The 24,081-nt window shown below is 39.4% G+C and overlaps 1 protein-coding gene across 4 annotated transcripts in view; it reads right to left on the bottom strand.

Annotated features, from left to right (window-relative positions):
* The window catches only part of AKAP6 (A-kinase anchoring protein 6), a 657,364-nt gene that overhangs the window by 194,037 nt on the left and 439,246 nt on the right, over nucleotides 1–24,081 (bottom strand). For all 4 annotated transcript variants that reach the window (XM_055555598.1, XM_055555599.1, XM_055555600.1 and 1 more), the window contains one exon: nucleotides 2,857–3,005. In XM_055555598.1, the coding sequence (XP_055411573.1) occupies nucleotides 2,857–3,005 (149 nt within the window). The remainder of the gene's footprint in view (nucleotides 1–2,856; nucleotides 3,006–24,081) is intronic.

Below are 24,081 nucleotides of genomic sequence, written 5' to 3'. Positions count from 1 at the left end.
AAGATAATTTACAAGCTTTCATTTAAATCAACAGGAGTCAAAAGCACCAACCTGCTCCCTTTGAGAATCACCAGTGACTCAAGCAGGAGAAGGCAATGGTACCCCACTCCAGTACTCTTGCCTGGAAAATCCCATGGATGGAGGAGGCTGGTAGGCTGCAGTCCATGGGGTCGCTAAGAGTCGGACACGACTGGGTGACTTCACTTTCACTTTTCACTTTCATGCATTGGAGGAGGAAATGGCAACCCACTCCAGTGTTCTTGCCTGGAGAATCCCAGGGACGGGGGAGCCTGGTGGGCTGCCGTCTGTGGGGTTGCACAGAGTCGGACACGACTGAAGCGACTTAGCAGCAGCAGCAGCAGCAGCAGTGAGTCAAGCACTGTAGGTCCCTCCAGGAAGCGATGGTTCCCCACTTTGCCACTTAGGAACCAGTGCCCAGTGTCTCCCACAGAGGGACACACTCTGTTCCTACCGCTCACACAGCTTCACATACCATCAGAGAAATCTTCCCACCACACATATTCATGAGTGTCAAACACACATTTCATGGTTGTCCACAAGCTGTGTTAAATCACCTTGATATGCACCTTTTCATCAAGCCAGAGAGGTTATAAATTCATTTCTAAACCATATTTTGGTTACACAAAAATCTTAGACATTTAAGATCTCCATTCAGTCTAGCAGCTGAGTCTTCCCTGGAGTAACTTTATACGTTTTTCAACTACATATTCTCCTTCGCATCGACATAGGCTGGAGGAGGAAATAAAAACATACGGATTGCATCACCAACTTAATGTTCTCTTCAGTGGATTGGATATCTATCTGCATATGGAATGAAGACCCTAGAAGGCCCACATTATTCCCACAATATCTTATCAGAAACAATGCTCATTCTATGTAACAAAAGGAACTGTTAATGAAGTTTATGTATCATTGGAGCAGATAATTTTAGAAGGCTGTGTTCTTAAGGTTTCAGAATTACAGATTCAACTGTGGGAGCAAAGGGTCTTAGGAGCAGGACACCCCAGATAACCTCACCCACATACATTTCTCAAACAATGGTTTTCTGTATGTAAACAGAAAACAGAAAGGAGTATATGGTTTTTGTCCTTAGTATTAAATAGCTGCCTTTTCTTCAGCACACTCTTAAATCTCCTCACAATGCACAGCCTTCAGCACCCTAAGGAGCATAAACAAAGAATATCAGGCAAGTTCACCTACTCCCACTTCACAGAACAATGCTTGCTGTTAACTAAGCCATTTCCAGGGCAGATTTATGATTTGCGGAGCCCAGAGTAAATACTCAGGTTGGGCCCTTGGAATCTGAGGTCAGAAGCACGTGGTACCCGCTCAATCCCTAGGGCTTTTAGAAAACATGAAAATGTGACCTGAAGTTTGTGGTGGTGGGTACACCAGGGACTATTTAGGCATTTAGAGAAATTAAAGCACGTTAAGGCCTCAAAACAGCTTATTGTTCACGCTCGAATATTTAACCTTTTCTTTCTAATTTGCTGTCATGCTTTTCCTCTTGTGAATAAATGTCTTCTGAATCATAGAAGATGAATCAAATACATGCTCACATGTCTATATATAAAAAATATCTTAAAAGAGCAACAAATTGTATAGATAGGTAAATTTTAAAAGTTAAAAAGCCCTTGCCCATTTCCTAAAAAGAATTACAACTCGAATTCTTTTCTTGCATTCTTAGACCTCGGGTTATATCACAAGACAGAATTTGTAACCTGTGTTGGTAATTTATCCTCAAAATCTGAACGAGAATTTTAAGTCATATCAGAACTATAAGCACGTAAGAGAAAAAAGAAAGCAAGTGCATGGAAAGACTTCTTTTCTCTGGCCTTTTGAAGGAATATTTTGGCTAGAGTTACTCCCTGTAGGTTTATACTATGCTGTTAACATGTTATGGAACTTGGGGGAACAGTTTCTCTCCCTTGTTGTCTGGCTCAAGTATAAAAGCAAAATAGGTTACTTTTTCCATTTTAATGAGTATAATTATTATCAAGTCATTAAAATTATGAAATGATTAAATTTCATTGTACTCTTTTACTCTTTAATAATCACCTATTAAATATTAAAACTGAACCAGAAAAGAATTTTTTAAATAATAGTATTTTATAAATCTCATATATGTATTATATATACATATATATATATGTATTATATATACATATATATATGTATATACACATACACACACACAGAGAATGTTTGCATAATTTTGAAGTAATTTGGAAATATTTGAAGGCATAACTTAACTATTCAGTAGCATGGGTAGTTAGTATAATATAAATACAGCCACAGATCTCAGGCTGAATGAAACTGTTGGTGGGTCATTGAAGTTGCTGGGTTGTTTCACGTAACACAAACAATAAGCACCAGTCCATCATTCCACTTGACTTCACGTGATGCTAACCAGTTAGTCCATAGTCCCTAAACAATTATTAAATATCTATATTTTCAAAAAATTATGTTCTACCAGTTTCCAGTGAGGTTCTGGTGTTTAAAATTTACTTAGATAGAGTTTAAACTATGAGGTTTAAAGAGAGGGAAATACACTGAGAAAATTATAGGCACAATGTAGTGACAGAAATGCTCAGAAAATCACAGGACTGTTTCGAACAAATAATACCAAAGTTAGGAAGTCCTGGGTGAGATGACAGACTGATAAAATCCATAGTCTTCAATTCTGGTATGAATGGAAAAGAATATAAATACCTTGTCTATTGCACTTCTTTTGCTAGCTTGGGAGGAAATGCCCACCTAACACCGACCAGTGGAACATCATTGAAAAAAGTAGAGATTAATGAGAATAAAACAACAAAAAGAATAGTTCCCTACCCATTGCCTCCTCCTGAATGAACTTTTGACATATCAGCAAACTCTTCTTTCCGTTTGCTGCTGCTGGTATACTGCTCGCTGTACAGCTTGAGGGACATCTGCTCAACAGCATCTCTTTGTGCTTCCAGGTAGCATAGTTGAACCTCAGCCTGGAGAGAGAAACAAAGAGGAATGGCTGTTTTAATCTGGAAGGAATGCATTTCAAGTGAGGTGTAACAACACAGAGAATGGGAATTGTTCACATCATTATACCGCTCCTTTTCAGCTCGGATTTAATGGGATCAGCTGGGCATATTACAGAATTATATTTTAGATCTGAATCTTATAAGTTCCTCCTTAAAATATAACCTGAATAAATGAACTCTCAGAAGACTCAGTAAATATCACAATATATCCCTGAGATCATAATACTGTATGATGAGACTTTATATAAAAATTCTGTGAGATTCCTTAATAATATTCTTCCTCGTACTGCCACATATGTAACATTATTTTTTTTTTAAAGAGTCCCCTTCCAACCCATACATTTGCATGGACACATACTCTGGATGCTTCTCATTATCTTCACCTGAGGAGAATAAAAAAGCCTAGTACTAATTCAATACCTCTTCAATAGGGATAAGACTTCCTACATTACTTTTTTTTGGTTCTCTGTATTTTGTCTTAATAATTTTAAAATAGAAAGAACCGTGATTTTGCTTACATGCAGGCTTGAATTGTTAAAGTTTTCATAGATACTTGGGGCTCACTGTAGTAAAAGGAGAGGTAGTAAGTTCACCATGCTGTTTTCTATCAAACCAAGGCCAAAAGAATGCTGAATAATATTTGGCAAGGAAATGTATCGAAGAGATGCTTTATTTATTGCAGCTGTTGTGATCCCTGTGGCTTTAGAGTTCCCCAGAACACGAGATAAAACGGGGAATGAAGTCTTCTCAGTGGCATGCTTGCCTGTGGTGAAGGAAAAAGGCCAGTGCTGAGTACATGTGTGCTGTGGACCAAAGGAGCTCTTAAGGTCTTTTTGTGTGCTTCACTAAATCCCACACGCCCGTTAACATTTCTCAACAGCCTTAAAATGTCTACTTCTTTATTATTTAATTATATATTCTCCTACAGAAAGACCAAGTCTGGGTCAGTTGCTGGGTAGTTGCCAGATTTCCATAACATGTAGGAAAAGCAGAGTCAGAGATGACCCTCTACTCTTCATGTCCATGGCCAACAGAGGCCTCTTGCACACTCTCTGGTTTTATAGATGCAATCGTGGGGGGGAAAAAAAAGAGAGTCATAAAATAGCAGCTGCTTAAAAGGGCGAATCAGGACTCTGTAAAGGAAACGGGTAGCTTATGAAATGGAAGATCTCAAATCATTCTAGAATTTGTATTTTGTTCTTTTCCACAGGAGCGAATTATGAATGCTCTAGATATTGAGGAAGAACTTAAAAAATACTAAAATCACTATATTCATGTAACTGAAGTTTCCACAATCTATGTATTGGTTCATGGAACCTTTTTTTGTCCAAACTAATTGACTTGCATAAGGATTAAGAATTACGTCAAACACTGTAAACTAAGGATAACGTTACATGGAGTATTTTCAGTATGGGAAGAAAGGGTGTGGCTGGTGGAAAGCACAAAGGAAATACTAAATCTAGTGTTAGTCAGCCTATTTATTAATATATGGAGAAAGAGAAGGCATGGAGCATATTAATGACAACATAGAAGAGTGCCAACTCAGAGGTTTGCAGGTATCACAGAATTTGAAGAAATATCTAGAGACCTAAGAATATTGTTTAATGGTTGGGGGGGAGAAAATGAAACTGAATATAGGGAGTCAATGATTAGAAAAAAACATCAGACAACAGAAATGTATTGGTTCTATATCTTTTAATGAAGTATACAATATTCCCAAGCAACTAAATATGAGATCACTGAGAGATACTGAAGAGTAGTCAAAGAACTTAATACAACTAGAGATTATCATACTAAGTGAAGTTATAAAGTGAAAGACAAATACCATATGATATCACTAAAATATGAACAAATGAACCTCTCTACAAAACAGAAACAGATTCATAGACACAGAGAACAGACTTGTGGTGGCCAGGAGGGGGGAGGAGAGGGATGGACTAGGAGTTTGGGGTTGGTAGACGCAAAATATTACATGTAAAATGGATAAACAACAAGGTCTTAGTGTTTAGCACAGAGACCTGTATTCAATATCCTGTGATAAACCATAATGGAAAAGAATATTAAAAAAGAATGCATAGAAGTAAATAACCGAGTCACTTTGCTGTACAGCAGAAACTGGCACAACAGTGTAAATCAACTATACTTCAATAAAAAGTAGTGATAAAATAATTTTTAAAGAGAACTTAAAAACAAATGTCTTTCCAAATGCTATCCCCACCCCTCCCCTTCTCAACACTATGGGGTAATGAGGAGACATCCCACACAAATTATTCTTTTGGAAATCCCATTAAAATAATGAATCTGCACCATTAGATGCCAAAGCGGCATGTCTGATCCCTAGAGGTCCCTGTTAGTTTTTAACCACCCTAAGGTAGCACACTAGACCACTACTTGTTTTTGGTAAAGATCTCACAAATGTGTGCCACTGGTCACAAAAAGCAACGTAAAGAAGGAGGTCAACTTCATATAGACTCATCACTACCATGGAAAAATAATTGAAGCTCAGCCCTTTGAGATCCTTGGCCATTTCTGTGCACAAGGGTAACACCTCTTGTGTGACATGGATTCCTGGAAAGGAATTCAGAGAACAATGCTGAGAGCAACTGGAGAAACAATTAGTCACCTTACAAAAATGATTGAAATGCTGTGATCTAAGACTTTTATCGCACAATATCTCACAGGCATTTGACATAGGAAACTTCCCTGTGCTAAAAAGGAGATGAATTAGATGGCCCAGCTTTTCCTATCCATCTATATTTCTATCTCTGCTTTCAGTGATTCATTTCAAAACGTGATGATAAAAATAGAACCAAAGTTGTTTCTTCAGCTAAGGTTGAATGACTTTGCCAGTCTAAATCTATCTACGAACTGCCTTAACTTTTTCTCATACTATATTTTACTCTACAGATAAATTTTTAGAAGAAAGATTTGGAGAAATTATAGTTCTTAAAAAAAATAGTCACACTGAATCTTTGATTAAAATAATTTCATTTTTTGAAGCAATAGTTAGAACCAGACATGAAACAATGAACTGGCTTAACATTGGGAAAGGAGTACATCGAGGCTGTATATTGTCACCCTGCTTATTTAACTTATATGCAGAGTACATCACGTGAAACGCTGGGCTGGATGAAGCACAAGCTGGAATCCAGATTGCCGGGAGAAATGCCAATAACCTCAGATATGCAGATGACACCACTCTTATGGCAGAAAGCAAAGAGGAACTAAACAGCCTCTTGATGAAGGTCAAAGAGGAGAGTAAAAAAGCTGGTACAAAACTCAACATTCAAAAAACTAAGATCATGGCATCCAGTCCTATCCCTTTATGGTAAATAGATGGGGAAACAGTGGAGACAGTGACAGACTTTCTTTTCTTGGGCTCCAAAATCACTGCAGATGGTGACTGCAGCCATGAAATTAAAAGATGCTTACTCCTTAGAAGAAAAGTCAGGACAAATCTAGAGAGCTAAAAAGTAGTAGTTAAAGTAGTAGTAGTTCAAAAGTAGAGACATTGCCAACAGAAGTCCGTCTAGTCAGAGATATGGTTTTTCCAGTAGTCATGTACGGATGTGAGATTAGGACCATAAAGAAGGTGCTTTCAAACTGTGATGCTGGAGAAGACTCTTGAGAGTCCTTGGGACAGCAAGGAGAAAAAAACCAGACAATCCTAAAGGAAATCAACCCTGAATATTCATTGAAAGGACTGACGCTAAAGCTTGAATACTTTGGCCACCTGATGGGAAGAGCCAACTCATTGGGAAAGACCCTGATGTTGGGAAGGATTGAGGGCAGGAGAAGGAGGCAACAGAGAATGAGATGGCTGGATGGCCTTATCCATTCAACGGACATGAGTTTGAAACAACTCCAGGAGATAGTGAAGAACAAGGAAGCCTGGCATGCTGCAGCCCATGAGGTCACAGAGTTGGACATGACTGAGCGACTGAATAACAACAATGACAATTGTAGATACTTTAAAAGTGACTATATTTTACAAATAGAAACACAGACTATAGTATATTAAATAATATTATTGATGTGTAATTAACAAGATTTGATAACTTATTCATTAAGAAAAATGAAAAGGAACAAGAAGGAACAGACTCACTGACAGATCTACCTCTCACGTCCTGGCCAGTGTCATCAATGGGAATATAAAATGAGCAGCATAGATAAAGGGAACAAATGAGCTAAAACGGAGTCTTTTGCTTTGAGGTACTAGTATGATTCCCCAAATGAAATGTTCAGCAAGCAAGTGGAAATATTAGGACTGAAATATAAACCCAGAGGCAAAGGCTGACACTAGGAGATGAAATGAGAATGCCATGGGAGATCGTGTATGATGAGAAGAGAAAAAGGATCAGCTCTGTCTTATTCTAATTGAGGCCTGCATAAGACCTCAGCTGACCTAAAGTGATGGATTCTCAAATACTCTCCCTCCCTCTCCACCAGCCGCAAATCCATTTTATAGATAGTTCATTGATCTTTTTGATTCACATCTGGGATCACGGGTTCTTGTTTCAGAGCTTAATTCTGGACCTCTTTATTTAAACTCTTTTCCATGGCTTTCAATGCTACCTATGTAGTAACAGCTCCCTATTCTCTCCTCTGAGTGCCATACAACCAACCACTGCTAACTGAATTTACTTTAGGCATAGCTGTTAGAAACACTCTCCATTCTCATCCTTAATGCATGCCTCCAAACTTTCTGTTCTTAGTATCCTCCCTTTAAATAAATGGCACCATCTGTTGCTTAGGTCAGAAACCTGAGAATCATCCATGACTCCTCGTCATTTCCTACAACCAGTTACTCCTTAAATTCTGTTGATTCTTCTTTCAAAATGTCTCTCCAGTCTGTCTTCCCAGTCTGCATTGCTGCCAGCCTGGTCCAAGCCTTTATCAACTCTCCCCTGTAGTATAGCAATTATCTTCTAATGTGTATCTCCCCTTGCCCATTCCTGCCTCTCCCATCTCTTCCATTACAGTGTCCGAGTGGTCTCTACAAAACATAAGTTAGTTTCATACTGCATTTAGATCTAAAACACAAACTTAGAACATAGCTCATTAGATTTGCTTCCTGCCTACTTTACACCTCATTCCCTACTTCTCTCTTTCTTGATCACTATGCCCCTTGTTAAGTTTCCTTCTTCCAGTTCTTTAAATAGCTCTTTCCTCTCTAAGGACCTTTGAACATACTGTTCCCTTTCTCTAGAACATTCTCTTGCTAACGACTTCTCATTCTTTAGCTCTCAGCTGACATGTTACTTCTCAGGGAGGCTTCTCTGTCCATCTTATCAAAAGTAGATCCACCCTATTTTTCTCCATTGCAGAACAGTGTTAATTTCCTTTACAGATATATCTCAATTCAGAATTCTTAGACTTGCTGGCTTATATTTTCTCTAGCTCTGTCTCCAGACTTTAAGCTCCATACAGGGATGGTATTTCTCTGTCGCTTGGCCATTCTGTATTCCCAGCACCTAGGCAGTATCTTGAACATGTTAGGGGCTCAGTAAATAATTTATTGCTCATATAGTCACTAAGCCTTTATCATGTGTCAGGAACTACACCAAGAACTATGGGTACAAAGAAGAACAAAACATTGTCCCTTTTCTCAAGGGATTGCAGTGTAGTGGAGCAAAGAGCCATGGCAAAAGGAGATAAGTGCACTGAGTAAAATGATGATGGGGGAGGATGGGAAATAAAACATTGCATGAAGGTGAGGAATGGGCAGTAAAAGCCAGGTAGAGGTAACATCTGAGCCAGATCTGGGAGTATGGCTATGTCTTTGCCAGGTAAAGAAAAAGATGAATATCTTTACAGGTAGAATTCTTCATTTGTTCAGAGGCCCAGACTTACAAAAGGATGTGGCATGTTCAGAGAATGGTGGCTACAGCTTTGGGGGCATTTAGACAAAGAGGCTAAAGTAGAAGGGGATAGTCTATGGAGAATGTCACCTCAGGGAATCTGAGCTATCCAATGACCTGCCAAGATGTCACTGTTTCTGTGATAGGCTTAATCTACTTCTATCTCCCTTCTTCTGTCATGAGATGGGTTAGTCCAGATACGCTCATAAAGTTCCTACCTCCTGACATCGCATTGAGAAGAGAATCAACAGTTTCCAAGAGGACAGAAGCCCAGCAATCCAACAGAGAAAATGGCTACCTAAGAGATTCTATTAAATCATTTTTCTCTAGTAAACTTTTAACATAATGTTATGGGTTTATTTCACACAATGTGTCCTCTTCAAATTGTATGTTGAAGCCTTAAACCTAAATGTGACTGTAATTGGAGACAGGGTCTTTAAAAAGATAATTAAGGTTAAACAGATCACAAGGGTATGGCCCTAATCCAACAGGACTGATGTCTTTATAAAAAGATGAAGAGTGGTCCCACAGAGAAAAGGCCATGTGAGGATGCAGTGACAAGGCAGTAGGCCATCCACAAGCAAGGGGAGAGGCCTCCTAGAAACCAAACCTGTCAACTACTTGATCTGGGACTTCCAGCCTCCAGAACTGTAAGAAATAAATTTCCATTGTTTAAGCCACCCAGTCTGTGTATTTTTTATTGCCACCTTAGTAGACTAACTAAGATCATGGCATCCGGTCCCATCACTTCATGGGAAATAGATGGGGAAACAGTGGAAACAGTGGCTGAATTTACTTTTGGGAGCTCCAAAATCACTGCAGATGGTGATTGCAGCCATGAAATTAAAAGACGTTTACTCCTTGGAAGGAAAGTTATGACTAACCTAGACAGCATATTGAAAAGCAGAGACATTACTTTGTCAACAAAGGTCTGTCTAGTCAAGGCTATGGTTTTTCCAGTAGTCATGTATGGATGTGAGAGTTGGACTATAAAGAAAGCTGAGCACCAAATAATTGATGCTTTTGAACTGTGGTGTTGGAGAAGACTCCTGAGAGTCCCTTGGACTGCAAGAAGATTCAACCAGTCCATCCTAAAGGAAATCAGTCCTGGGTGTTCATTGGAAGGACTGATGTTGAAGCTGAAACTCCAATATTTTGGCCACCTGATGCGAAGAGCTGACTCATTGGAAAAGACCTTGATGTTGGGAAAGATTGATGGCAGGAGCAGAAGGGGACAACAGAGGATGAGATGGTTGGATGGCTTCACTGACTCAATGGACATGAGTTTGGGTAAACTCCGGGAGTTGGTGATGGACAGGGAGGCCTGGCGTGCTGTGGTTCATGGAGTCGCAAAGAGTCAGACACAACTGAGCAACTGAACTGAACTGAACTGAAGTATACTAATACACATAATAAAAGTTAGAATCACTGCCTTCTTATCAGAGGTTTAATACAACTGCTTTGCTACTTATCATTGTTAGTATGTTTTCCCCTTTTATTTCCCAGGTGGTGCTAGTGGTAAAGAACCTGCCTGCCAATACAGGAGACATAAGACTTGGGTTCAATCCTTGGGTCAGGAAGATCCCCTGGAGAAGGAAATGGCAACCCACTCCAGTATTCTTGCCTGGAGAATCCCAAGAACAAAGGAGCCTGGTGGGGCTACAGTCCATATGGTTTCAAAGAGTTGGACACAACTGAAGCCACTTAGCATGCACAATTTACATTGTAGGCAGATTTAGCTGCTAAGTCGTGTTCGACTCTTTGCGACCCCATGGACTGTAGCCCGCCATTCTCCTCTATCCATGGGATTTCCCAGGCAAGAGTACTGGAGTGGGTTGCCATTTCCTTCTCCAGGGGATCTTCCTGACTCAGGTATCAAACTCAGGTCGCCTGCATTGCAGGCAGATTCTTTACCAATTGAGCCACCAGGGAAGACCCTTGATTTACAACAGATACTTCAATTAAATCTTTAGAATTTCCTCTATTCATATGGAATTTTAAATGTCTTCATTGAGACAGTGTTGGGAAGATGCCCTGGAGAAGGAAATAGCAACCCACTCCAATATTCTTACCTAAAGAACCCATGGACAGAGAAGCCTGGTGGCTACAGTCCATGGGGTCATGAAGAGTTGGACATGATTAAAGTGACTTAGCATGAATAGCCTAAATAATTAGAGACACTTGTCTTCAAATTTAGACTACAAATTAATAATTTAGTCAGAACACAAGACAGTGTTCTAAAATATTCTACTTAAATTTGGCTTGGTATGTGGTGATTCAAATTCAGTGATATTCTCCTGAGCCCAAATAATTAATCAGCCATATACTTCCCTCTTGATGAGGGTGAAAGAGGAGAGTGAAAAAGCTGACTTAAAAGTCAATATTAAAAAAACTAAGATCATGGCATCTGGTCCCATCACTTAATGGTGAATAGATGGGAAAAAATGGAAACAGTGACAGATTTCCTCTTCTGGGGCTCTAAAATCACTGTGGATGGTGACTGCAGTCATGAAATTAGAAGATGATTACTTCTTGCAGGAAAGCTATAACAAACCTAGACAGTGTATTAAAAAGCAAAGACATCACCTTGCCAACAAAGGTCCATATAAACAAGCCTATGGTTTTTCTAGTAATGTACGGATGTGCGAGCTGGACCATAAAGAAGGCTAAGTGCCGAAGAATTGATGCTTTTGAATTGTGGTGCTGGAGAAGACTCCTGAGAGTCCCTTGGACAGCAAGGAGATAAGGAAATCAACCCTGAATACTCATGGGAAGGACTGATGCTGAAGCTGTAATATTTGGCCACCTGATGTGAAGAACCAACTCAGTGGAAAAGACTCTCATGCTGGGAAAGATTGAAGGCAGAAGGATAAGAGGGCAACAGAGGATGAGATGGTTGGATGGCATCACCAAGTCAATGGACATGAACTTGGGCAAACTCTGGGAGATGGTGAGGGACAGGGAGGCCTGGCATGCTGCAGTCCATGGGGTCGCAAAGAGTCAGACAGGATTTGGCGACTGAACAACAGCAGCAGCAGCAACAGCATACTTCCTTCTGATAATGTGTCTAACAACAAAATAGTTATTTAGCCCATTGTAAATTTGGTGGTGAGGGGGTAAATTTCAGTCATTCTAACAATCTTGAAGGATTAAACCCACACTTACTTTTATAATCACATCAGACACATGCCTTGTCCTTGCCCTAAAAAGCACTGATTTAGTTAAGAAATATCAATTATTTCATTGTCACTGCATATCCCAGGACCCTCTGTTGGTATCCTGAGAATGTTAGAAAATTAATTTTACTCTTTCTTAACCCATGCCATTGTAGGTCTGCTTGCTCACTTCATAGCTTCCCACATCTACCCAGCCACTTGCATCTGATTCCACATCCTCTGCTTTCTCTCCTGTTTCTGTGGAAAATGTCCATATTTCTACCCCAAACCAATCCCCTGCATAGACACAAAGAGCCCCTCTTATCTATGCAAAGATTATCGCCCCAGCAGCAAATCATCCTTCTCTTCTTCAAGTTTTTTCCTCTCCACTATATTCTTCTCATTAACACATTCCCCACCCCACCCCTCCAAATGCTGTGTTTCTCCCATGGTAAAATAAATAAAGGGCTTCTCAGGTGGTGCAGTGGTAAGGATTCTGCCTGCCAAGGCAGGAGAAAAAAGAGACACAAGTTCCCTGGGTCTGGAATATCCCCCAGAGGAAATGACAACCGACTCTCTGTAATCTTTCCTGGGAAATTCCAGGGACAGAGGAGCCTGGTGGGCTACAGTCCATGGGGTCGTAAAGAGTCCGACATGACAGACTGAGCACAACCGTACAAAATAAATAAATAAAAAGGAAAAATAATCTCTTGACATCAATTGATACCAATCTATTCTTGGCTTAAGCCCCATTTCTCTGTTCTTCATTACAGCAAAATCACTTTTATCCACATTATCTATACTCACTATGTCCAATTCCTCTCCTATTTTCTCTTGAATGTACTCCAACTAGGCTTTTGTCCACATGCCACAGTTGAGTCCTCAGTCTTCAACCTATCCTGACCTGCTCCAGCAGGGCCAGTGGGCTTGCTCCAGGGCTCTAGGGGCATTTGGACCTTGTTCGCATGACAGCTCCGTCCCTAACCTCCCTTAAGTCTTTGCTAAAATGTCATCTTATTCAGGTCTTTTTTGATCTTCTACTTAATACTTCAACTGACTCCCGCCCCCCACCCGCTACACCCGCCCCTCCACCCAGCAATCCTTACTGTCCTTCATATATATTTACCTTGTGTAGCCAAAATAGGTAACTTATTTTATATTGTCTATCTCTAATTGTGGACTGGAAGCTGCGAGTGGACAGGGGCTTTTATTTATGTAGCCATTGCTATATTTTATCCATGTCTTCATTGCTTTTATCTATGTATTCATCGCCATCTCCCCAGCACCCAGCACAGCACATGGTATGTGATCGGCAATCTATATAAATTAGCTGAATACATTTTACAGTTTGAAAATTTTAAATGGTTTAAAATGTACAAGGAAATAAGACAGATAGTTTTAAGGTTGTAGCCTCAGTTTAATTTTGAAAATAGTTGGCTTTATTCTCTCTTAAAAAGGAGACTATTTTTTTCTTTGACCAAAAATTATTGAAATATATAACTAGTTTACTTTTATCTAGAGAAAAGGAAGAAGAAAACCTTCTTTATTTTGCATCATTTGGTAATATTTTATTCAGCTAATAGAGTGATCTTATATGTCACATATTATATTAAAAGCTAACCACAATGGTCTCATGCTTATAGAATGAAAATTTCAGCTTTTGTCATAATGGAGTAAGCTACACAATATATTTCAAAATGAAGTTTGAAATCTTCTGGGTAAGAATGTGTTGTAGCTTAATAAAACCTGATTTCCCATTTAAAATAAAAAAACAGAGTCATGTGAGCTTTCGGAAGAGATATCAGCAATGTCACAGTTTGTATTTGGAAGAATCCATACCAGCTCAGGAAGACCATGGGGATCCATCAATACAATGGAGGGGAACTGTACATTTTCTGACAATAATTTTGTTATTTGGGAATATTTTCCTACTTTTACTAGTCTTTTTTCTTTACCTTTGATGCACTGTCTCTAAGCACAAAGAGACCTTTTTCCCTTATGCCCTATACAAATATGTCTCCCCTCTAAACTCCCTATAGAATCTATCTCTTGCAACTGGCCCAAGTCACTTCACTCTTCTGGAAACACCTTCAGGTCCCTAAACCCTCATAGACTCTGACAAGGACTTTCAGGAATGACTAGAATCTCCATTTGGAAATCTCCATGCTTTCGTTTGGCAGAATTCTTCATATTCACTCCAGGACTGAGAGTTGTCACCTCTATAGTGGGCTTTTTGTTCCCCAAGATCCTAAAATGAACTCTCGGTAGACATTTATCACACATTCATGATTAGCTACATTCTAATTAAGTACAAATATTATTTGGCAATACAAAGGAGGAGTCCTGTGTATAGGATTGAGTAGAGCACCAAAGTCTCTTTCTCCTAAGAGTTGGAGCAGAGACTATGGACTAGGGAGCAATGCATCTCTTTAGAATAAAGTTGATTAAAGGTCTTCATTTCTTCACTTGACAAATATATTTTGAGAGTCTCTTTATGTTAAAGACATTGTATAAGATACAAATCTGGGTCAGACATGGTGCTTGTTCTTAGGGAACCTATAACCTAGAATTACAGAAAATTATATCACATAACAGGAGCTAAAATATTTGTTCAAGGATATATGACCAATACACTTTGAAAATACTGTCAAGGAAACAATTAGTGAGTTGGTTAGGATATTCTTTTTATCAATGGATAAAAAACTTTTTAAAGTATTTAAATATTTCTTATTAAAAATAAAATATATTTCAAAATTTAGGAAGATGTTCAAAGCTATTTCAATATCATACTCAGCAAGTGCGTGAGTGAAAGTCGCTCAGTCATGTCCAACTCTTTGTGATCCCATGGACTGAATACTGGAGCCAGCCTTTCCCTTCTCCAGGGGATCTTTCCGACCCAGGGCTCGAACCCAGGTCTCCCACATTGCAGGCGGATTCTTTACCAGCTGAGCCACAAAGGAAGCCCAAGAATACTGCAGTGGGTAGCCTATCCCTTCTCCAGCAGATCTTCCCAACACTAACTGGAATCTAACTGGGGTCCCCTGCATTGCAGGCGGATTCTTTAGCAACTGAGCTATGAGATTATTACATATACTAATCTTTGTACATTAGGCTATAAAATTTCTCTGACCATACTGGCAGCGCCAGAAAACCTAGACTTATGTTCCCAAGGTTTATTTATACTTATTTGTGGATAATAAACTCAAGACAACTGCAAAAGATAACTGATTTAAGTAAAAATATTGTATTTATATATTTAAAAGGTCATCTTTCTGTCTACTGACTTGGTGCTAGTGGTAAACCATTAAAACCATTCACTGTAATGTTTAAGAAATCCAATTTTAAAGCTATATACTTAATGGTATTTGTTAAATGGGAAGCATTTAAACAAAGCAGAAAAATTAACATGAATGCTATTTTCATTATTTCTTCTGCATTTGTGTGTAAAGAAAAACGTCATCTTCCTCCATGTTAATGAGAGAAGAGATGCCTATTTTAAAAACAACAATGATAACACCTCCACTTAAACATAAAGAACAAATATATCACACAATCACATTTGTGGATCACCTCATCCACCACTACTCTCCTCTTCTTTGTAATGGAAGTAGTTAAAGTCATTAAAAATTCAGCATTTTATGTCACGAGCTAGGGTGGGAAGGGAGCGTGATTACACTGTGTGGACTGGAGGGGATGATTAGAATTTCTATGTTTCTCCATTACTGTTCCTTAGCAAATCTCTGCACAATGACACAGGTGTCAAGTCTTGGCTTTATATTCTTCGGCGATGTTCTTATTCCCAACTTCCAAATACCACTACCACAAGTCCTTATGTACTTTCTGGCAGAAACTAAAAATTAAAGACGTATAATGTCAAGATACAGTCTTAGCTTCTCTTGCCCTGCAGGACTGGCAGTTCCTTCCCAAGTACAATTATGTTGGCAAATGCTGCTATTAACTCTATGACTACAATGTACACTCCAGTTCCTGTGAAATTCTATAAAATAGTTGTCCTTAGATGGTGATAGAAAGGAAGGAATGAAGCAGGAACAACAAGAATTACTTTACATACTAATAATAACAATTTAGCTATCAAAACAGAACTGAACAAGTGTGCCTTTATATGTTCTTTTAAAAATGTAGCCTCCTAGGGTACTAATAATCAGGGCCTATGGTTCAGGAATGCACGGTAGCACTCAGCTCAGTGCCTGTATCCTCATTTCAAAGAGAATCATTCAAACCGACATCCACCCTGTCAAGAGTCTTGACTTTGAGCTGCTAATGTAGAATAAAAATCAATATAAATTTTGATCATTTGATGAATATTTACTTCTTTCTTTAGTGTTTAGGGATTTAGAATTGAAAAGTGCTGAATCAAGTCATTTTATTTTTCTGTGTTTGTGCCAACACCAATTTACTACCCTCCAGAAAGTTCCTGAACAAGATGTCTCAGGTGGTGTGCGTGTTGGTTTTTGCTGTCAATCAAACAGTATGTCAGTAGGGAACCATAATCATTTCCCTTTCATACTCTTAGTGTTCCAAAGAGGAATATTTTGATTACATCCCTGGAAAAAGTAAACTTTCTCATTTAGATACACTATTGTAAGCCGGGGTGTCTGTTGGTTTTGGCATTCAGTTGAGCCTCAAATGATACAATCTATTAAAAGTTAAACATTTTACCTTAGGCTCCAAGGATTTTGCACTATAAACAGAGCTACAAATGGGTTCCTCTATAAGCAGCATTCAGCATCACCCCCAAGACAAAGAGCTTTTACAGATGTTGTCATCTTTTTCATGCATTTTTCTGAAGAATGACAAGAACATATCAACTGACTGCTCTAATCAACAGATTGGCTTCACAATTAAAAAAAAATTACACTTTCATTATAAATGAAAAGAAAATGCATTACAGACAAATAACTCTAAAAAGCTTAATAATTAAAATGTGACTTCCAAGGTAAGTCTAGCTGTGAGTAGAGTAGCATGCCACCATTTTTACTATGATACCTTGATACATATAACAAAAGCTTACTATTTTTGCAGGGTTTCCCAAGTGATTATTAAAAGAATGGTCTTTCCTAATTTGAAAGAGGCTAATTGCAAATACCAAAAAGGTAAGCTATTCTCATTAAAAAAAAAACAAACAAAAAACTTACATATGACAGAGTGCCAGAAGATTCAATATTAAGGAGACATTTTTGGTGGTTCCTTATAAATTAAATGAAAATGGCAGCAGCTGCTTTTCCCAAGAATGATATAGCCCTGGACAATCACTAGATATTATGTAGACAGATGTTTTAAATAAAATAAGTATTTAGATTGCTAGATACCTTGCTAGATATGAAGGCAATTATAGGATGTCTTTGTTAAATTACATTTTTCATTTTTGTGAGGGAAAAAAAGAATTGTCCTGGAAACAGTACCGACAGGAAATGATCCTATATCTAAAACAGCTGGAGACTGTAACTAATATAAATTTACTTGAAAATAAAAATGCTGTGTGCCTCTGGAGACATGCAGTAACATGCCATAAAAACAGATGAGAATATAAAAGTATTTAAAAGGAGAGAAAATACATTTTATCTAGATTATACTGAGATATGATTCACTAATAAATGAGAAATATTTGAAGATGAAGAAACAAAGAAAATCAGAAGTCATTTAAAAACTTACAACAGATATTTTACATAAAAATATTTACAGGAAATATAAAAATACTTTCCTAGGGAAAACATTTTGCTTTACAATATATTGATTATTAATCAATTTACTAGAGTCATATAAACGGAGAAGGCGATGGCACCCAACTCCAGTACTCTTGCCTGGAAAATCCCATGGGCGGAGGAGCCTAGTAGGCTGCAGTCCATTGGGTCGTGAAGAGTCGGACACGACTGAGTGACTTCACTTTGACTTTTCACTTTCATGCACTGGAGAAGGAAATGGCAACCCACTCCAGTGTTCTTGCCTGGAGAATCCCAGGGACAGAGGAGCCTAGTGGGCTGCCATCTATGGGGTCGCACAGAGTCGGACATGACTGAAGCGACTTAGCAGCAGCAGCAGCAGCAGCAGAGTCATATAAAAAGGTAAAGGCAGATAAAAGTGTTTAATTAGAAAATTCTAATGAAAGCAGAGGGTGCTTACTTTGAGAAAGGCAAGGACCCAAAATGCTGCCTAAGAATATTGGAGTAAATCTTAAAGTCATATGTAAAAGCCTCTATACAAAACTCTCACTACCTTTGTCCACGCTATCCCCATCTCTATTCCTGTTAGCTGCTGAATCAGAAAGATATCTGATGTACTAATTCATACCAAATATTTATAGGCATTAACATTAACAAGGGACCCATCTCTAAGTTCATGAATTCAATATTCTTCAATTAAAGACTGAAATGTGTTCATCTATAAGATAATTTTAAGGAAGGCTAATGGATAGAAACCTTTTTTCACAGAAGCAGTGAGGAGGGTCTGCAAAGACTTCTAAGTCTTGAGTGTCTACCTCCCTCATCTCTATCTAAGGCTCATCCTGGCTGTGCTCACAGGGTCTGGATATCAGGCAGGAGGAGATCACATGAAGCTGGATTTCCTTTGGGGCTCTAATTTGCACAGCCAGAAAAGACCCAGAGCCTCAGAAGTTAGCTTATCTTGTCAAGAGGAAAGGACACCCAACAAGAGGAAGATAGGATGAGGAGAATAAGGGCAAGTGGAAGAGCAAGGAGAAAAAGCAAGTATGTATGATGAGTGTAAAGAATGGTTGTTGCTGCTGCTATTGCTAAGTTGAAACCCCAAATAGAACACTCTTAAATAAAATCTTGACTTAAAATTCTTTGACAGGCTGCAGTTGTTAACATGCTCAAAAACGAAAGTCTAGAACCAAAACTAAAACTCAAAACGCATCTGTTACAGACTAAATGTTTGTAACAAAAAAGAAGTGACACTTTTGAACTGTGGTGTTGGACAAGACTTTTGAGTGTCTCTTGGACTGCAAGGAGATCAAACCAGTCAATCCTGAAGGAAATCAACCCTGAATATTCAGGACTGATTGCTGAAGCTGAAGCTACAATACTTTAGCCACCTGTTGTGAAGAGCTGACTCATTTTAAAGACACTGATGCTGGGAAAGATTGAAGGCAGGAAGAGAAGGGAACAACAGAGGACGAGATGATTGGATGGCATCACCAACTTAATCAACATGAGTTTGAGCAAGCTACGGGAGATGGTGAAGGACAGGGAAGCCTGGCATACTGCAGTCAATGGGGTCAAGAGTGGGACATGACTGAGTGACTGAATAAGAACAAATGTTTGTGTGCCCCACCCCAATTCATACGTTGAAACCTACCCTCAATGTGATGGTATTAGGAGGTTGGGCCTTTGGTAGGTGATTGGGTCATGAGGGTGGAGCCCTAATGAATGGGATTAGTGTTCTTAAGAAAGAAACCCCAGAGAGCTGTTTCTCCCTTCTAACCTGTGAGGACACAGTGAAGCAGGAAGAGGGCCCTCATCAGACCCTGAATCTGCCAGCACCTTGATCTCAGACTTTCCAGCCTCCAAAACTGTGAGAAATAAATGTCTGAAGTTCACAAACCACCCAGTCTATGGTATTCTGTTATAGAAACCCAAACAGGCTCAGCCTTCTTTATGGTCCAACTCTCATATCCGTACATGACTAGAAAAACCATAGATTTGACTAGACGAATTTTTGTCGGCAGAAGTGATGTCTCTGTTTTTTAATATGCTGTCTAGGTTTGTCATAACCTGTCTCCCAAGGAGCAAGTGTCTTTTAAATTCATGGCTACAGTCATTATCCACAGTGATTTTGGAGCTCAAGATAATAAACTGTTTTCACTGTTCCCCATTTATTTGCCACGAAGTGATGGGACCAGATGCCATGATCTTAGTTTTCTGAATGTTGAGTTTTAAACCAGCTTTTTCACTCTCCTCTTTCACCTTATACAAGTTACCGAGTTTTAAAAAAAGCTACTGGGGTTATTTTCTGGTAAATCTGCAACAGAGCCACTCACACACAGACGTACACACACACGCACACACACACACACACACACATATTTGCACAAAACATTATAACAGTAATTTCCACCCACTTACATCATCTTGATTACTATAAAGACTGATCATCACTGCTTCTTAGAGCTTATAAAGGTGGGCTTGTAGTTCAGTTGTTCTTGAAAATGCTTACTAGCTCATTGCTATTTTATCTGAAAGAGACTAAAAAAATTTATAAATACACATTTTTTCCTCTTTGGAGGCTTGATTCCTACCCATCAGGCATATTCTTATTCTAAGTAAGGGATAAATTAAACAAAATTATGGCCTTCTTCTTCCTCACTTTTCTTAACTCTTTTTTCTGATCTTTGTTTTAGGACCACAGTCATCGATTCAATGGACATAAGTCTGAGCAAATTCTGGGAGATAGTGAAAGACAGGGAAGCCTGGTGTGCTGCAGTCCATGGGATCGCAATCAGACAAAACGGAGTGACTGAACAAGAGTGAAAAAAAATGAACTATTGCTATCTGTTAAGCCAACAGACTCATGAAAAGAATTTAACATTGCTGTGTCCAAACCAGTCAAATTTCAACATACTGTTCCATTATTTTTTATTTCCATTATTCTATTAATATATTTCCCCCCTTGTAGTCAAGATGGACAGAGAAGGCAATGGCACCCCACTCCAGTACTCTTGCCTGGAAAATCCCATGGACGGAGGAGCCTGGTGAGCTGCAGTCCATGGGGTCGCAAAGAGTCGGACAGGGCTGAGCGACATCACTTTCACTTTTCACTTTCATGCATTGGAGAAGGAAATGGGAACCCACTCCAGTGTTCTTGCCTGGAGAATCCCAGGGACGGGGGAGCCTGGAGGGCTGCCGTCTATGGGGTTGCACAGAATTGGACATGACTGAAGCGACTTAGCAGCAGCAGCAGTCAAGATGGCAGAGCAGAAGGAGGCGCACTCATCTTCTCCTGCGAGAACACCAAAATCTCAACTAGCTGCTGAATAACCATCGACAGGAGAATGTCAGATCCCACCAAAAAAAGATACCTGCATCCGAGGGCAAAGGAAAATCCCAAAAAGACAGCAGGAGGGGCACAATCGCATTTAGAATCAAACCTCATACCCTCCAAAGATGCTTGGGGGGTACAAACAAAACCTTGTGTGCACCAGGACCCAGGTAACAAAGCAGTGACCTCCACAAGAGACTGAGTCATACCTGCCTTTGAGGATTTGAATGTCTCCTGCAGAGGCATGGGTCAGCAGTGGCCTGCTGTGGAGACAGGGGCTCTGGCTGCAGTGGACCTGGGAGCCCTGGCGTGCTGGTGTAAGTCCTTTTGAAGGAAGTCGCCATTACCACCATTACCACCATTACCATAGTTCAGCCTCGGGCCAAACTACAGGGAAGGAACACAGCCCACCCATCAGCAGAAAATTTGATTAAAGACTTACTAGAGCAAGACCCTGTTTTCCCCACAGCTAATCCCTCCCATCAGGAAGCTTCCACAAGCCTCTCATCCCCATCCATCAGAGGGCAGACGGAATGAAAATCACTATCACAGAAAACTAACCAAACTGATCACTTGGACCACAGCCTTGTTTAACTCAATGAAACTATGCACAGTGCTGTGTAGGGCCACCAACTCAGACAGATCATGGTGGAGAGTTCTGACGAAATGTGGTCCACTGGAGAAGGGATTGGCAAGCCACTTCAGCATTCTTGCCTTGAGAACCCCATGAAGAGTACGAAAAGGTAAAAAACTATGACACTGAAAGATATTAGATACTATGCTCCAAGTCTATTTAAAGGAATGATCTGACCTCGGCCTCAACCAGTGCGGTGCAGAGGCACCTCCCCTTGGGTCCCGGAATGCTCAGGGGTCTGCCGTGGCTGTCCTTCACCGTCTATCACTCCTCCCAAGCTGCTCTCACGCTTGCCCACACACCCCAGGTATTACAGACTTCTTTCAGTTCCTTGAACAAACCTAGCTCCTTCCCATGCTGGCCCCTCTGCCCAGAATTTTTCCTTCCTTCTTCATATGACTATCATCTTCATATCCTGCAGCAGTCAGTTTAAATATTACTTCCTTCCCTGATCATCTCACCAAAGATAGGTATACTCTATTATTTTCTTTCTCAGGTCCTATTCATTTTATTCCTAATATTTACTGCATCTTAAAATTATAGTTATTGGACTTAATGATTTTTTTTTTGCTTATTTGCATGCTTGCTTTTTCTGATTCTTATCTCACTGATATGTAAACTCTATAAGGACAGAGACCTCATCTTTCTAGTTGTATCCCCTAGTTGTATCATAATTGTATCACCGATGTCAGAAAATTGTGCATTGATTGAATGAATGAATAAATGGGTTGTTGAGTGAAGGCTCACAAACAATTCTTCAAGGAAGCCTGAAGGAGAGGCAATGTCCTAAAGCGAAGATCCTTGGACAGTGGTGACAAACACTTCAGGCTGCCAAATGGAGCGCTAAGGTACAAATGGTGGCATTAAACAGGATCAATTCCCTTTAAAGGGCTGCTTTGACCAAAGTCTCCTGAGATTCCTTCAGTTTAACATAGACTGAGATTGTCTAAGAATTGCAAACAAGAAAACTCCTGGTGGCAATTAAGCCTCTATGTTATACATTTTAATTTAAAGTGTTGATGCTTAATTTTAGCTGGTCTGTATGATGCTTTAACCCTGGAGATAAAATAATTAGTTGAGCTAAGAGATGGAGAAAATATGTTTCATGCCAAGCCATGGTAGAAGCAGGAGTCTCAAAGTGACAGGAAGTACAGTTGAACAACATACCACAGGGTGCGAAAGTTCACATCACAAGGACCCAAAGAGAATAAAAATGATTGATACATGGGAACCTCCTTAAGATGAGTTCAGAGAGACCCCAAAACTGATCTCATTAGCAAAGGGGAGAAGGATGGGGCAATTTACCTCTTGAAGTCCCAGAATACTTTTCTTTGAGCTTCATTTTTTCCATTTAGAATGGAAGTCTGAGATATTTCATATCCTTAAACAGAACCTGCTCTGTGTATGACTGTCGAGATAGAAACACCAATTATGATGTGGTTATACCTGCAGGTACTGTTGGAGTTGTTTTCTTCACATAGAATAGCTTAAGCACAGTGATTTTGGAGTTATTGTTTCTGATTTAACAGCTTATGCCTTCTGCCATATGCAGGTTAGAAGAGTTATTCCTTGCTGTCCTTGATGTGACAGCATCTAGTTCATTTCATCTTTTACATGATATGTTAAATTAAGCTGGGAAACTAGATAATGCAAGTTGTAATAAATATAAAAACAAAAGTAGCCTCAAAGTAAGAGCATAGGAAGTCTCATTTCAGTTTGAATTTTCAGCATCATTTTGGTTGTTACGTCATTTTACTTATTGCTGTAGCTTACATAATTGAAGTTGACTATAAAGCAAAGGAGAAAAGGAAAGATATAAGCATCTGAATGCAGAGTTCCAAAGAATAGCAAGAAGAGATAAGAAAGCCTTCTTCAGCGATCAATGCAAAGAAATACAGGAAAACAACAGATTGGGAAAGACTAGAGATCTCTTCAAGAAAATCAGAGATACCAAAGGAACATCTCATGCAAAGATGGGCTCGATAAAGGACAGAAATGGTATGGACCTAACAGAAGCAGAAGATATTAAGAAGAGGTGGCAAGAATACACAGAAGAACTGTACAAAAAAGATCTTCACAACCCAGATCATCACAATGGTGTGATCACTGACCTAGAGCCAGACATCCTGGAATGTGAAGTCAAGTGGGCCTTAAAAAGCATTACTACAAACAAAGCTAGTGGAGGTGATAGAATTCCAGTTGAGCTATTCCAAATCCTGAAACATGATGCTGTGAAAGTGCTGCACTCAATATGCCAGCAAATTTGGAAAACTCAGCAGTGGCCACAGGACTGGAAAAGGTCAGTTTTCATTCCAATCCCAAAGAAAGGCAATGCCAAAGAATGCTCAAACTACTGCACAATTGCACTCATCTCA

Source organism: Bubalus kerabau, chromosome 19 (assembly GCF_029407905.1).
Source record: "Bubalus kerabau isolate K-KA32 ecotype Philippines breed swamp buffalo chromosome 19, PCC_UOA_SB_1v2, whole genome shotgun sequence".
NCBI lineage: Eukaryota > Metazoa > Chordata > Mammalia > Artiodactyla > Bovidae > Bubalus > Bubalus kerabau.
Note: the sequence above shows the minus strand (reverse complement) of the source record. Positions and strands in the feature narration are given on the sequence as shown.